Consider the following 13873-nt stretch of genomic DNA (forward strand, 5'->3'; position numbering starts at 1 on the left):
ATATTTACATCTCCAGTAATTAAATTTGACAATAGATATACAATCCTCTTTTTACAATTTGTATGTATTGTAACTACATCAAAATATCAATTATTATGGTTTCAATTTTTCGTATCCATGGAAACAAAAATATATTTGACAATAGTAACTAATGCATGCATTAAAATTGTGCAGATTTGCTGCTGAAAAGAAAAGGCTGTGTAGATTTCGAGATGCTTTGTGTAGATCAGCTGTATTTTAGATCACTAGTCCATCACCAAGGGGTAGAGGAATAATCTGCCACTACAACTACTTTCACCCTTTCCCCTGCTATTAGAAAATACTAAAAGACATGGCTTGAGTCAGCTATGGAATTCAACTTTTTTTCTTATTTTAATTAAATATGCCTTATTATTGGATGAAAGCATCCAAATCGATAGTATCGTCGTTCAGACATTTTGCCAACTCTATCATTGGCACCTCCTTTGGAGTAAATATGTAGTTATGATATTCATATAGTCTATAAAAGCTTCAATATTTTTTGATCAACTACATTCATATGAAATAATGAAATAAATTGTTCACCTGTTTGAGAGAGAGAGAGAGAGAGAGAGAGAGAGACTGTTAAATAAGTCAAATTTTATCCAAATCCTTATGTAGTCCAAATGCAGAGCCATTCAAAGACCATTTCCTCATAAATCATACCTAATATGCTACTCAAATAGCAATCAGGTTCAAGTTTGGTTCAAATCTTTGATATCAGGGAAACTAGTCCATCTCAAAGGTAAACTAATGCCAGAAAGTATCAAGTATGAAAGGTTACAAGCAACAGATGCAATATCATGTGCTGCATTCAACAAATTTATGTACATATCTATACATGAAATACAATAAATACCACATTAAATTATTATGCTCAAAAATAGATGCCTTATTTTTTTTCCCTTTGATAAGTGCCATTCTGACTGTTCTGTATATATTACTCGGTGCTACTGTATACAAATCTAGGTCTCTAACCAATATAATAAGAATTACAGTTGAACAGAAACACTTTTTTTTGTCGTCAGAGAGAGAAACTCCAAATTCAGCACTGATCAAAGGAATTTAGGCTTAATAGGGCATGTTATTAGACCTTGATACATTCAAGGATAATCCAAATTCCACATATACACAATCTTGCATTAGATTCAAAAGCTTAATCCATCACTCAAATTCAGATGTTCAATGTTGTTTTACCCACTCAAGTGTCATATACTATATGATCTAATCGATCATATACATAATTCCTTGCAACCGTAATGAGGAAGAGCAATTTGGCGGAGTTTTTGATGATGCATATGATTATAATTTACACTAACAGCAGAGGCTTCATATTATCCACTATTAGTAGCCATTAACTATGGTGGTTAAGCTGTGTGCCACTTCTCATCTCCTTCAATCTCCTGCCATTAACTGTATTTTATTCAATACTAATATTTGACAAAATAAATATAAAAAATCCAAACATATAAATAATATGTTAATTTAACAATAAAAATTAAAACATATGACGGGAGTTGGACACCATGGTGTTGTTGGGTGAGTGAGGAATAGAAGTCCCAATCTTTTATAGTCCACACTATACTTACTAAAGGGCACCTCGCCTGGCTCGCCACAAGCTTCGGATAGGTGGTAGAAACCCACCAATGTGGCCCAAAGGAGATCACCAGAGAAGGGAGTTCTGGACGGCAACACAGGGCATTCCACTAATGGGGTGAGTCAACTCAGTTTGGGACCTGAGTCAAGTTCTGATCCGAGTTGCAATGCGGGCCAAGCCCAAGAAGAGGGCTTGCCAAGTCGAGCCGCTGGGATGCAGGCCGATACTGTATTGTTGAAGGGTAGATCCGGCTTAGGTCCACTAAAGCGGGCTACGAGGCCACCCAAGGATCGTGGGGGCATTGGGTTGGTGGAGTCTGGACTTGCCCAATCTCGGCCCAGATCTCCTCCCTCAAGTGCGATTCTCTCCCCAGGCAAGGAGAATCACGATCCCCAGCGACGCGAGTCCACTTCCCCTTCTTCTCGAGCGGTCGGCATCCGAGACACTAGGGTCGTGGGAGAGGGTGGTGAGTCGGACCAGCAGGTCAAGTTCGGCATTCCCCCTTCGTGGTGGCCGACTTCTCCATCTTTATCGGTTGAGCCACGAATTTCGAGTTCACCCGAAGGCGCTCCAACCGCTAGCATGGAGGCTCCGATGGGGGTTGCAAGCAAACGGGCTGAGGAGGCGAGTAGCCACCCTACCCCAAGGATCGCGAGCTTGAGTAGTTTAAAGGCATGTGATCCGAAAAGAAAGGGCAAGGACCCTATAATCAGTGGGGATGGTTTATGTCCAAATCAGGTCGACCACGGATCGACGATCTGTCAATTGAAGTAGGCAGTTTCAATTTGGAGCAAGCGGGAGGGCAGAAGCAGAATTCACCTGATGGCCTGGGAGGTGGTTTGTTAGCCTCTTAGCAGTGGAGGGCTAGGTGTTCACTTAACGCTTGCAAGGCGAGAGCTTCTTGCTGCTAGACACGTAGCCAGGTACCTTCTTGAGCTTGAGAGTCTTTGAAGTGCCTTGTTAAGGGCCAAATACGGTGCACGATCCTCGGCGCTAGACTTCCAAACTGGGTGACACAATTCTTTCATCTAGAGGAAGATATGTGCCAAAACCCCGATGGTGCTCCCCTCGATCAGATAGGCTATTGGTGATGGTCAGTCTCGATGTTATGGATGACAGATGGCTGACAAAGAAGCCGCTTGGGTTGTGACCTATCATAATCAATCTGGAGAGCTTGGTCGGTCGCAGAGTTTGTGACCACATCATCCTAGAGGATGAGAAGATGGAACGTGGACACCATTCGGCGTGCCTTTTGGGGTGCAGCTGGCTGAGAGAGTCCTGGCTCTACCAATTTTCACTGGGGAGGTCACGGACAGGATGGTCTGAAGAGCGACTAGCATGTCGAAGTTAGCGCTCGAGACCTTCATGAATTGGTTAGCATGGAGGCAACTCAATGGATTGATGGTGGCTGGATTCAGAGGTTGTGCATCCACTCTCATGTTGCCTTATTTATCTAAAAGGTAGTATGGGGTTGCTTACCGACCAGAAGAGTGCTAACTAGAAGGGGATTGAGGATTAGTCCTGCATGTGAGGGATGCCCAGAGATGGAGGAGTCCATCACCTATGTTCTATTTGCATGCTCGTGGGCAATTCAAATTTGGAGGAGGGCCCTCACTTCTTCGAGCTTGTTGCGGTTCATGTCCTTAGTTGAGGACTTCCTCAGCAACCTAAAGGATTCCTTGCGGAGACCTATTACTGCAGATTAGGGCATTACATGTGCTTATGTGGCCTAACATATTTGGCTTCACAAAAATACCTGGCATCTTCAAAAATAGAAGAATGTATCCAAGTATCGTAGTGGATAGAGCACTTCTACATGCTTTTGAAATAACTTAGTTTACTACTTTGGTTTCATCTGGGCGGCGAGGGACATCTGAGACTGCCACTTTACTTTTATAGTGACCCAGGTGATTTTCATCTTCTGGGATCCTCCACCCCCAAGTTTTCTTAAGGTGAAGACGACAGTATAACCAATGGTAGCGGCAGTGGAAGTGTAAGTTTTGTGATTAAAGGTCACGACTCTAGACTAGTTATAGCCGAGGATCGAACATCTTTGTCGTGACTATCTTTAGAGCAGATCTGAGAGCTGCCTGAAGAGGCCTCACTTATGCAAGGCTCGTCCTGGGTGTAGACAGCATCCACCTTGAAGGAGATTCTGCAGCGGTGATCGAGTGGATCCGGGGTCTACACAGGACTAACGATGGATAACTGCTGCTACAGAATATCCACAGGCTAGCAAGAGGTTGTGGCACTTTCAGAGCCACTCACGTCTGCCAAGAGGCGAACAAGATTGCTGATAGGGTCGCCTTCTTTGTTGTCTAGCATTCGGATGGGGTTCTGGGAGAACCACAAGGTTGTTCCTCCTCCTCTTCGTCAAATTCTTTTTTCTGACCTTCTTGGTTGTACTCATGCAACATCAGTGTGAGTCATCGTTGTATCAAAAAAAAAGGAACCTAAATGACTTGCTTTAGATGAAACTTTTAAACAAAATATGGTTATTGAAATGGACAATAAAATGTTTAAGACTCGATTGAGTTAAATGACTTGGACCGGGTTTTGAGTAACTTGATGAAAAGTCATCTGGATTAAGACCAATACACATCTGAGTTTTACATGAAACAAATCCTATCGAGTTGGCTTGAAAATTGCTGAGTCGGGTTGACACGGCCAAGTCTCGAGTCGACTCAAACAAATTTTTTAACCATGCTTCCACCACAATTACATTCTAAAACCACTACTGAAAGCATTCAGATCCCCCCTGATGGCAGGTTCCTTGCCTCCATGTAATTGAGATATTGGACCAAGATAACCTTCTGAGTTGTGTCTGGCTTCAAAAACTACGGCAAGAATATGGAGACATCTTTCCAATAAAAAAATCTTCATCTTGTCCTAAATGTCCTCTTTCAGTTTAGGGACCCCAACCCAAAAGCATAGCCGGATAGCAATTGCCCATTGACAGTGCCCTTTACCCATACCTTGAGGAAAATAGTATATATAGCTTTCTAGGAATGGGTTCATATATGACTTTCTCTAATCTATGGAATGTTGGGCTCTTAATATCAAAGGGTATGAAGTTACCATTTCAAAGGGAGCAAGACTTTCAACTCAAATCACAATTTGGAATCAAGTGTTTATATAGATTGAGCAGTAGCATCTCTATGTGAAAAAGAACAAAACCATGAACAGAATGGGGAAGATCTAAATTGATGACTGCATGCAATAGTAGCAATACCTTTCTCGGGCTAGTCGCTGCATCTTTAGACGGTTATGAAGCGATGAATGATGGAGAGAGAAAAATGAGATGAAATTGTGAGAAGATGCCTATCGAATTTTCCCCCGAAATAATAAGGAAAAGACTCGAATTTTGGAATCATATAGAGGCTAACGGTCACATGTGCTCGAGCAACATTTAGTTCGACCACCACGGATAGCTCCGCCCGCACTTTGATTGCACCATTAACTAAAGATTGGTTCTATGTGCAACAAACTTCGCTAACGACATGGACCATGTTTTTTCTCTCATTTCGATCTTTTCTCTTTTCTAATTATGAGATACACCAAGTCCATGCATGCATGTGATTTGATGAAACAACTACATATCAAAGCATTTGAGTATGTATTGATGAAGCTCAAAAGATATGTTTTTTTTCTTTATATTTTTCTCTTTTTTTTGTATTTTTTGTCTCTTCTTTATTGTTCTACATATTGGGATATTCAAGAAAAACAAAAATTTTGAGCAACAATGGAGTTATTTAAGAGGTTGATTAAAAAATTTGAGAACTCTATACCTTCTCATTGCAAAAGATACAACTAAGAATAGAGTGGACAAATCTTCATCTTAGCTCATTCTATTTGGTCTTTCTGGACCCCCATATCCAGCTAGCTTTCAGATTCAACAACCCAAAGACCCCGTAAGAAATGAGGTGAGAGAGAACAAAGGAGAAGAACAGAACAAAAGACAACAAGCTATTACTTTTCCCTCACACCTGCCTTTATAACGGATATAGAAAGCTTTAGAAACAAGAAAGCCATCCATGTATGCTAATGGGATAAGAGAAGCAATTACCATGTAAAACCTGCATCCAATAATAAACAAATCATAAAAAATCCTTCCTCCCTCCAATAGTAACAATAGGCTAGATGTACACTATCCTAATGATACCTAACTAGGTGATGCTAATTAGTTCATACCATGGGAAAAATTGGTGAGAACTACCTCATGCATGACAACAAGAAGGATTGCATAAAGTATTTTCATGTATATGACTCACACCTTTATTTCTAAATATCTTTGCATCATTGCATGTAACCTTTATGAATAACACCTCCTCAAAATTCAATTTTTTTTTCACATGCATTGTGTATGAATGAAGTTCGGACAAAGGGAACACTATGCCAACAAATGTGTAGACAAATAAAAATCACTTCTTCTGATGTGGGGCGGCAAACTAAGTGATAAAATCTTTTCCAAGTTAACCAGGAAGCAGCGAGGGTTATATATGGATATTAGCTCTAATAACATTATTATTATTAGAAATAATGTTTTTTTTTTTTTTTGGTAAAACGATAGGAGGGGAGGGACCGGCCCATTCGCGTAGCAGCTCCACTGGGCCTCCTTCCACCAAGGAATGTTCGATACAAGTCGCAGGTTTTCACGTGCTGCCCGCGTGTTTCGAACCCGGGCAACTCGAGTGGAATTATCGCCCCCTTACCACCATACTACCACCTTGGTGGCAAATAATGTTTTGTTTAGGGGCTCGTTTGGTTCGCGGGAAGTATTTTCCTTCCTAGGAATATGATTTCTGGGAAACAAATTCCTAGGAAGAGGATGCCTAGGAAAGTATTTTTGGTATGTTTGGTTGACCATGGGAAAGTGACAAATTTCCAAGGTGCTTATGTTTGGTTGGCCATCCACTTTCCTAAGAAAGTTATATATAATTCCTATTATGCCCTTAATAAAGATTAGATTTTTAATGCCTCTTTAATGCTTCTTTAATGCTGAAGGGACTTTTTGGGAAAAAGTAAAAATGGAGTGATTCCCGCCTCATGGGAAAGTAACTTTTCCATGTTTCTCATGGGAAAGACTTTCCCATGAAATGTGGGAATCACATTCCCATGGGAATATAACTTTCCCTTCTCTCTCCTTTGAAAACTCCAACCAAACAAGAGGCATCTCATTACTTTCCCGTTGACCACACTTTCCCCCCTTCTTTTTCCGCGAACCAAACGAGCCCTAGATATGATTGTGAGAAAGTCTAGGCTACCCTTTTTTCGAGCTTTTCTTTTCCCTCATCATGTCACTTTATAGGGGTATTTGTATCATTTTCTATAGTATAAATTACATATTAGCGAATTAATAGAAAATCAACTCAATTAGTAAGGTAATAGCAAAAGCAAACAATTTGAAAGTCATATATAACAATACATGGGGGTTGCATTTGAAAAAGCCTTTTTCTTTCTTAGTTCTTAAAATGAGAGGAAAATTGGGAGAAGCAAAGGGAGAGGTGTTGGCGTCGAGCAGAAACGGTTAAATGGCATATGTGAGAGAGCGGGGCTTATTTAAGAGAGGTCACGTGAAAGGAGCCCCCTTTTTTTTTTTTCGCTTAAGAAGGAGCCCCTTATCATAGCCATCTTTCCCCCAGTAGGTGTAACGTAAATATAAGACCCACAGCAACATGAAACCACCTGAATAATTATATATATATATATATATATATATATATATATATATATATATATATATATGTTGATAGCTTGTGAAAGAATTAGAGTATTCTTACAAATTATTTTTGTAACATTTATTTGATAAAGTAATTGTTATGTTTAGTTAAGTCGTGAGAAGCTCTCCAAATGCCACATCAGTCATGGAAACCATATGAGGAATGGCCAACCCCTCTTCTCCTATAAAAGGGGCCTTCTACACCCTCTCAAGCCTCAAGGATCCAAACGCCCCTCCATCCACCACCACTGCGTGCTCTTGGGCAGGAGGTGATATTTTTTTTCCTTCTTCTCAAAAAGGAGGAGAAAGAGTACTCTTGCTTGCTGTTTTTGAGTTCTTGTTTCCTTCTACCACAGGTAAACTTATTCTTAAAAGAGAAGCAATGGCTGGGTTATCATTGGACCACCCTTGGGCCTTCACCTTTGGAATCCTAGGTATATACATATATATCAAGCATGCATGGAAAGTTGTTTTTTCCTCTCTTTTTTTCTTTCAAGTTTATGATCTTGAGTCTTCTCTCACGAATCTTTTATTAAGTAGATATTTTATACATTCAAAATACAAAATGTTTTTTCTTCTTTTAAGAATAGTGATTTGAGTATTACCTACAAAAGCTGCCATAGAAACACTGAGGTTGCTAACCTTTGAGAAAAGCTGAGGTAGCTAAGCTTTAGAATTCTAGGATGGTGCACCATTCTTAAAGTAGACTATGCTTAAGTAAGAACCTGATCATAAGTTCATCATGTTTGGATGTATGTATGGTTTTCATGGATTAGTTGTGAGTGCGAGTTGATAAAGGTCTCCCTTCCTTTAATTCCCTTCCAAAAACTCTTTTACTTTTCTATTGTTGGAATGATCGATGCAACAACTATATTTTCCTCACAATATATAGTAGAACAGTCGTGCAATAGCTTCCATCTTTATTATTCCTCAGTTCGGTAGTCGATCGTGAGCTGAGAAACGAACAGCTAGAAGTACAAATTAAAGGCTTCATCGTGCTGCGAGAGAAGAATCGACAGCTTAATAGATGATATATGTGATTATTACCCAAAAACTCATATATGTATATATTGTCGCATTTGATGCCCGCTGGCCCTCAACCTCCCTATATATGGATTCTGCTGATCAATCTTTTACTTTCTACTGAGGTTGCAATAAGCTATATAAGTCAGTATCTTCATCAATTCTTGATTTATTTTTTTATTTATTAGATGTGCATGTTCTCTTCATTGCCTTTAATTAATATTTCGAATCTTACTAATACCATCCAATTTACTGGTGATTGACAGGTAACATCATCTCATTCATGGTGTATGTAGCCCCACTGTAAGTATCATTCCTAATCTTGCACTTCATCTTTTCAATTTCCTTCTTTCAGTTTTTGCCAATGGGACAAGCCATGAGTTACCATGCCATTCCATACTTCTAATTACAGGCCAACGTTTTATAGAGTTTACATAAAGAAATCGACTGAAGGGTTTCAGTCCGTGCCGTATGTGGTTGCACTATTCAGTGCCATGCTATGGATATACTATGCACTCATCAAGACTGATTCTTACCTTCTAGTTACAATTAACTCGATCGGATGCATCATCGAGACCATGTACATCATCATGTATCTCAGTTATGCCCCGAAGAAAGCTAGGGTATACAGCTGTGGCTCTTGTTAGAGTTCATTTTAGCTGATGGTTGTAGCACACTGATGATGACTGCATGATACTATGATCTTTGGAGTTGCAGATTTTTACTGCCCAAATTCTTCTACTTTTGAACGTGGGGCTATTCGGATTGATAGTTCTTCTCACTCTCCTACTAGCGAAGGGTCCCCGCGAACAAGTTCGTGTTCTTGGATGGGTCTGTGTGAGTTTCTCTATCAGCGTCTTCGTAGCTCCTTTAAGCATCATTGTGAGTATCCAATACACATGATCTATGTATAGTTTCTAACATTTTTTTTTTTTAATGAGCAAAGGTTACTATCTTGCTTAATTGAGCAATCCATCTTAACTAAATATTTGTGCATCATTATTTATGATTGCATCAAATGAACATAATCCGGTTGCGCAGAGGCTAGTTATACGAACGAAGAGTGTGGAATTCATGCCCTTCTGGCTATCGTTCTTCCTCACACTGAGTGCCATCGCTTGGTTTTCATATGGCCTGCTCACAAAGGACATATATGTGGCGGTAATTGCCTGATTGTTTACCAAGTTTCCTATCACTTTGCACCAATCTTTGTTTTAGTTATTGATTGCTTCTGCCATGTCTTGCTCTAATAGCTACCAAACATATTGGGTTTTATCTTTGGAGTCGTCCAAATGGGAATCTACATAGCCTACAAGGGTGCTAAGAAGGCTGCATATGATCAGAATAAGGTGGCTGAACACATCATAACAATGGCAAAGCTAGGCACGGGCGAGAGGAGCTCAGAGGTCCATCCCATCGATGTGATCAGCTCACCAGGTGTCCATGGTGAAGAGGATGCGGACAGGGAGGACCAAGAGCGGCATGAACCAACCCACGACGGTGACATGGAAGGCATGGAAGCTCAAAAGGAGATTGAGACGAACCAGCTTGAGGTTTGATAGCCAACCCTCATGGGACAGAACACTTGGGTGCACACGCTTCCCCTTTGAAGTTCTATTCAGCCCATTTCTTAGCTTATGACATCCTTCCCAACGCTACATGAATGTTATACAGAGAGCGAGCGAGCGAGCGAGAGAGAGAGAGAGAGAGAGAGAGAGAGAGAGAGAGAGAGAGAGAGAGTTATAATCTTTTATATTAGTTGTCTACGTTGATTGTAATGTGGTTTTCTTTGTTAACAAAGCTTATGTAAGGGAGGATGGAAGGCTTTATCCAGAAGTTGATGCGTTTGGTGCATATCTTGTGGCATAAACAAGGCTTGCGTGCATGCTGTAAAAAACCTTGCTTCTCTCGTTAGCCTGGCAGTAAGAGCGTGTGATGTCCCCAAAAACCTGCGAGGAGAGAGAGAGAGAGAGAGAGAGTCCCTCTAGTGGATGGTTGCGCACGTGTCAGGTGGTTTAGGGTCGGTGCCAAGTGTTTTTTTTTTTTTTAGTACAACGGCTACTTGTCCTACTCTAGTGTAGGAGCAGCCAACAGAATCAAGGCCTACAATCTGGCTCAGGGGCGAGGGGGGCCCTGGTGTGGCCATAAGACCCCTCCAGAGTGCTGCGCCGTGTAGGAGGCAACCCAGTCTGCAGCCCTATTCGCCTTCTGATACACGTGCATAGCCTGAAACGTGCTGCAGTCTCTTAGCATCAATCGAATGTCAGAAAGCAGAGGACTCCCATCCCCCCTCCATCCTCCTCCCGTATCCAATCAATCACTGTGACTGAATCTCCCTCTAGGATGATGCGCTCAGCCCCCAGCCTCTGTCTCACATAGGAGATATCCTTCTAAGCTGCTCTAAGCTCTGCCCCTGTAGCTGAAAGCCCATCGATCCGCCTCCCGCCCGCAATAATCAGCTGTGACTTATGACTTTTGATCATAAAGCCCACCCCGCCTCTGCCGCCATCTCCCAAGTGGTTTTTTTAGTACACACACACAGAGAGAGAGAGAGAGAGAGAGAGAGAGAGAGAGAGAGAGAGAGAGAGAGAGAGAGAGAGAGAGAGAGAGAGAGAGAGAGAGAGAGGACAATGATGAGTGGGGCCCACCTAAAAGAGGGGTGGAATTCTAACGGTCAAGTTTTGGAGTTTTTTTCATGCGGAAGATGGGTTTCTTTTGGACGAGTCCCGGGTCCTATCTCTTGACAAAAAGGTTAGAGCTTTTGGAACAACGTGATCACGTTCCACGATTTAAGGGTCTATGTCACCCCTAAATTTTAAGGGACTATGAATTCACCGACTAAGGAGGTGATCCATGTTATCCCTAAAATTTTATTTTTATTTTATTTTATTTTTTTGTCTCAAATCTTTCTGTCAAATGGCTTTATGAACCTAGGAAAATTAAAGAGGCCAAACCAAATCAACTCACATGAAAACTCAAGTAGGACAACATCAACTTTGTTATAGCTTTGCTAGAAAGCTCACTAGGCCAACTCATGTATTTGGACAACATGAACCTTGGACATTTCCAAAAACCGACCTCAATGCTCCAACTAAGAAACAACCTCCACCGCATTTATGTGCCGTAAACAATAGTCTTATGTCCATCTCTTAAGCAATTTGCACCGCATGTACTCTTGTGCCATTCAATTGCGACCATGCAATGGACTTAATTTACGACGAGCCTAAATTATATTCGCACACTCACACACCCACAATAAACGTCCCAATGGATGGCAGTAATCAAATTCTCCTAAAAAATCTAATTTGCAATAAAGAGTCTTGCGCTTGATTAGCCAAATTTTGCTGGACTTGGAAATCGGTTAGGAGAATCTAGCCAGTGATTTGCAGTTTCAAATGAAGGATAGCCACTGCTCATTAGGCAATGCCACCATAAATCACACTGAACAAAATTTATTAATAAATCTAACCATAAGTACAATTAGCAACTAAAAATGAACTTGTATGAAGACCTCAATATGATGATCTTTAAATTCTATATTAGGTTCTAAATAGACTTGCTATGCTTATTCTCTCTCTTTTTATATATACATATCGAGAGAGAGTGTGCTAGATTTGGCTACACTCGAGTGGATCTCCACTCAGATACAGTCAGATCTACGTTAAATAATATGAATGATCTATACCGTTGAATGTGATTTACTACTCTAAACTGCTTATACACCAAAATTCATACAATTTAAAGATCCTCTGGTCTATGTGTCAAGAAATCAAAAAATATATACTATTTTATATTATTTAGACTGTCCAATATTTTGAGAACATGATGTGTAGTTTAAATAAAATGAAGGACCACTACGGGTGACCAGGTGATGCAACCGTACATTGAACAAAATTTACAAAAAGATCTAACCATAAGCACAATTAGCAAATAAAAATGATTTTGTATGGAGATCTCAACATGATCTTTACATTCTATTGTAGGTTTTGTATAGAGCTACTATCCATATTCTCTAATTTGGATAAGATTACTAGAAATGATTCCAGAATTATTTTCATCTTTATATTTTTTAAGAATATTTTTCTATGAAAGTTGCTAAATACACTCTCATTTAGTTGCAAAAAAAATAGAATTTTTCTTGTACATAGTAATTTGTGTTGTGCAAAGTGACTAGATTTAGAGATAGCAAAGCAAACAAAGAGAGAAAAAACATAAAAAATTATATGGTTTGGCACATCTAGGGGTAGAGACAATCGTAAACTAATGGCGAAGAGAGTATACAAAGGGAGGAGAATGCCCTAATATTAAAGCTCTAATATCTCACAAGAAATCGAAAACCTCAAAATATAAAAGGCATGATTCCAAAAGTTCTAGGATAGGCAAAGCTATAACAAAGATGATGTTGTCCTACATGAATTTTCATGTGAGTTGATTTGGTTTGGCCTCTTTAATTTTCCTAAGTTCATAAAGCCATTTGACAGAAAGATTTGAGACAAAAATAAAATAAAATAAAAATAAAATTTTAGGGATGACATGGATCACCTCCTTAGTCGGCGAATTCATAGTCCCTTAAAATTTAGGGGTGACATAGACCCTTAAATCGTGGAACGTGATCACATTGTTCCAAAAGCTCTAACCTTTTCGTCAAGAGATCGGACCCGGGACTCGTCCAAAAGAAGCCCATCTTCCGCATGAAAAAAACTCCAAAACTGGACCGTTAGAATTCCACCCCTCTTTTAGGTGGGCCCTACTCATCATTCTCGTTCTCTCTCTCTCTCTCTCTCTCTCTCTCTCTCTCTCTCTCTCTCTCTCTCTCTCTGTACTAAAAACGGGGCTGGATCTGATTTGCCCCCAAGAAGCCACTTGGCACCGACCCTAAACCCTCTCTCTCTGTACTAAAAACGGGGCTGGATCTGATTTGCCCCCAAGAAGCCACTTGGCACCGACCCTAAACCCTCTCACACGTGTGCAACCATCAACCATCCTCCCAGTGCCGGCTCGAGCCTTAGGCGACCGAGGCGGTCGCCTAAGGCCCCTGGCTCATGGAAGGCCCCCCGCCCCGCCCCGCTCTGCCTGTGGACTCGTGAAGAGTCTTTTTTTTTTTTTTTTTTTTTGAGCTTTCACATCCGAAAGCTGGCAGTAGCAGGGTGACGGGCGACGGCGGCCTGCTACAGTGCATCCGCAATCCCCATCTTCCCGACGAGGCGACGACTACGCTGCTGCCTGCTGAGACAGGCTACGGCTGGACGGGCATGGCTACGAGCCTATGACAGCTGAGACAGGCAACGGTCCTCCCCCTTCTCTCCGACTCCCCCCTTTCTTGGGAAAGAATAACAGCCAAAATAAAGATCAAAAGGAGTGTTTTTTTTTTGCTAAACGGCAGTCGGCAGAACCCTTCAAAGCAAAAAAAAAAAAAAAAACAGAGCGTACCTTCGGTTCTCCGGCTCTCCCGATCTCCCCTCAGTGCTTCTTCACTTCCGTTCTTCGGCCCTTTCCTAGTTCCCTTCTCTGCCGGC

At 41.0% G+C, this 13873-nt stretch overlaps 1 protein-coding gene across 1 annotated transcript; it reads left to right on the forward strand.

Moving 5' to 3' along the window:
• Positions 1 to 7508: 7508 nt before the first annotated feature.
• On the forward strand, positions 7509 to 10339 carry LOC103708099 (bidirectional sugar transporter SWEET14-like). The gene is made up of 7 exons (XM_026805002.4): positions 7509 to 7603; positions 7691 to 7768; positions 8624 to 8660; positions 8770 to 8980; positions 9075 to 9239; positions 9399 to 9518; positions 9611 to 10339. Exons 2-7 carry the CDS (start codon positions 7717 to 7719, stop codon positions 9914 to 9916), a joined length of 891 nt encoding a protein of 296 aa, XP_026660803.2. The 5' UTR covers positions 7509 to 7603; positions 7691 to 7716; the 3' UTR covers positions 9917 to 10339.
• The last annotated feature ends 3534 nt before the right edge of the window (positions 10340 to 13873 follow it).

This window comes from Phoenix dactylifera, chromosome 4, assembly GCF_051530095.1.
Source record: "Phoenix dactylifera cultivar Ajwa chromosome 4, Ajwa_hap1_PhDact_Kaust_v1.1, whole genome shotgun sequence".
Classification (NCBI taxonomy): Eukaryota; Viridiplantae; Streptophyta; class Magnoliopsida; order Arecales; family Arecaceae; genus Phoenix; species Phoenix dactylifera.

Bases quoted from the DNA above. Each gene is read 5' to 3' on its own strand.
- LOC103708099 (XM_026805002.4), top strand. From the start codon at position 7,717: ATGGCTGGGTTATCATTGGACCACCCTTGGGCCTTCACCTTTGGAATC. The intron at 7,769-8,623 runs GTATATACATAT...GGTGATTGACAG, and splicing joins CTTCACCTTTGGAATCCTAG to GTAACATCATCTCATTCATG. The intron at 9,240-9,398 runs GTGAGTATCCAA...CCGGTTGCGCAG, and splicing joins TAGCTCCTTTAAGCATCATT to AGGCTAGTTATACGAACGAA.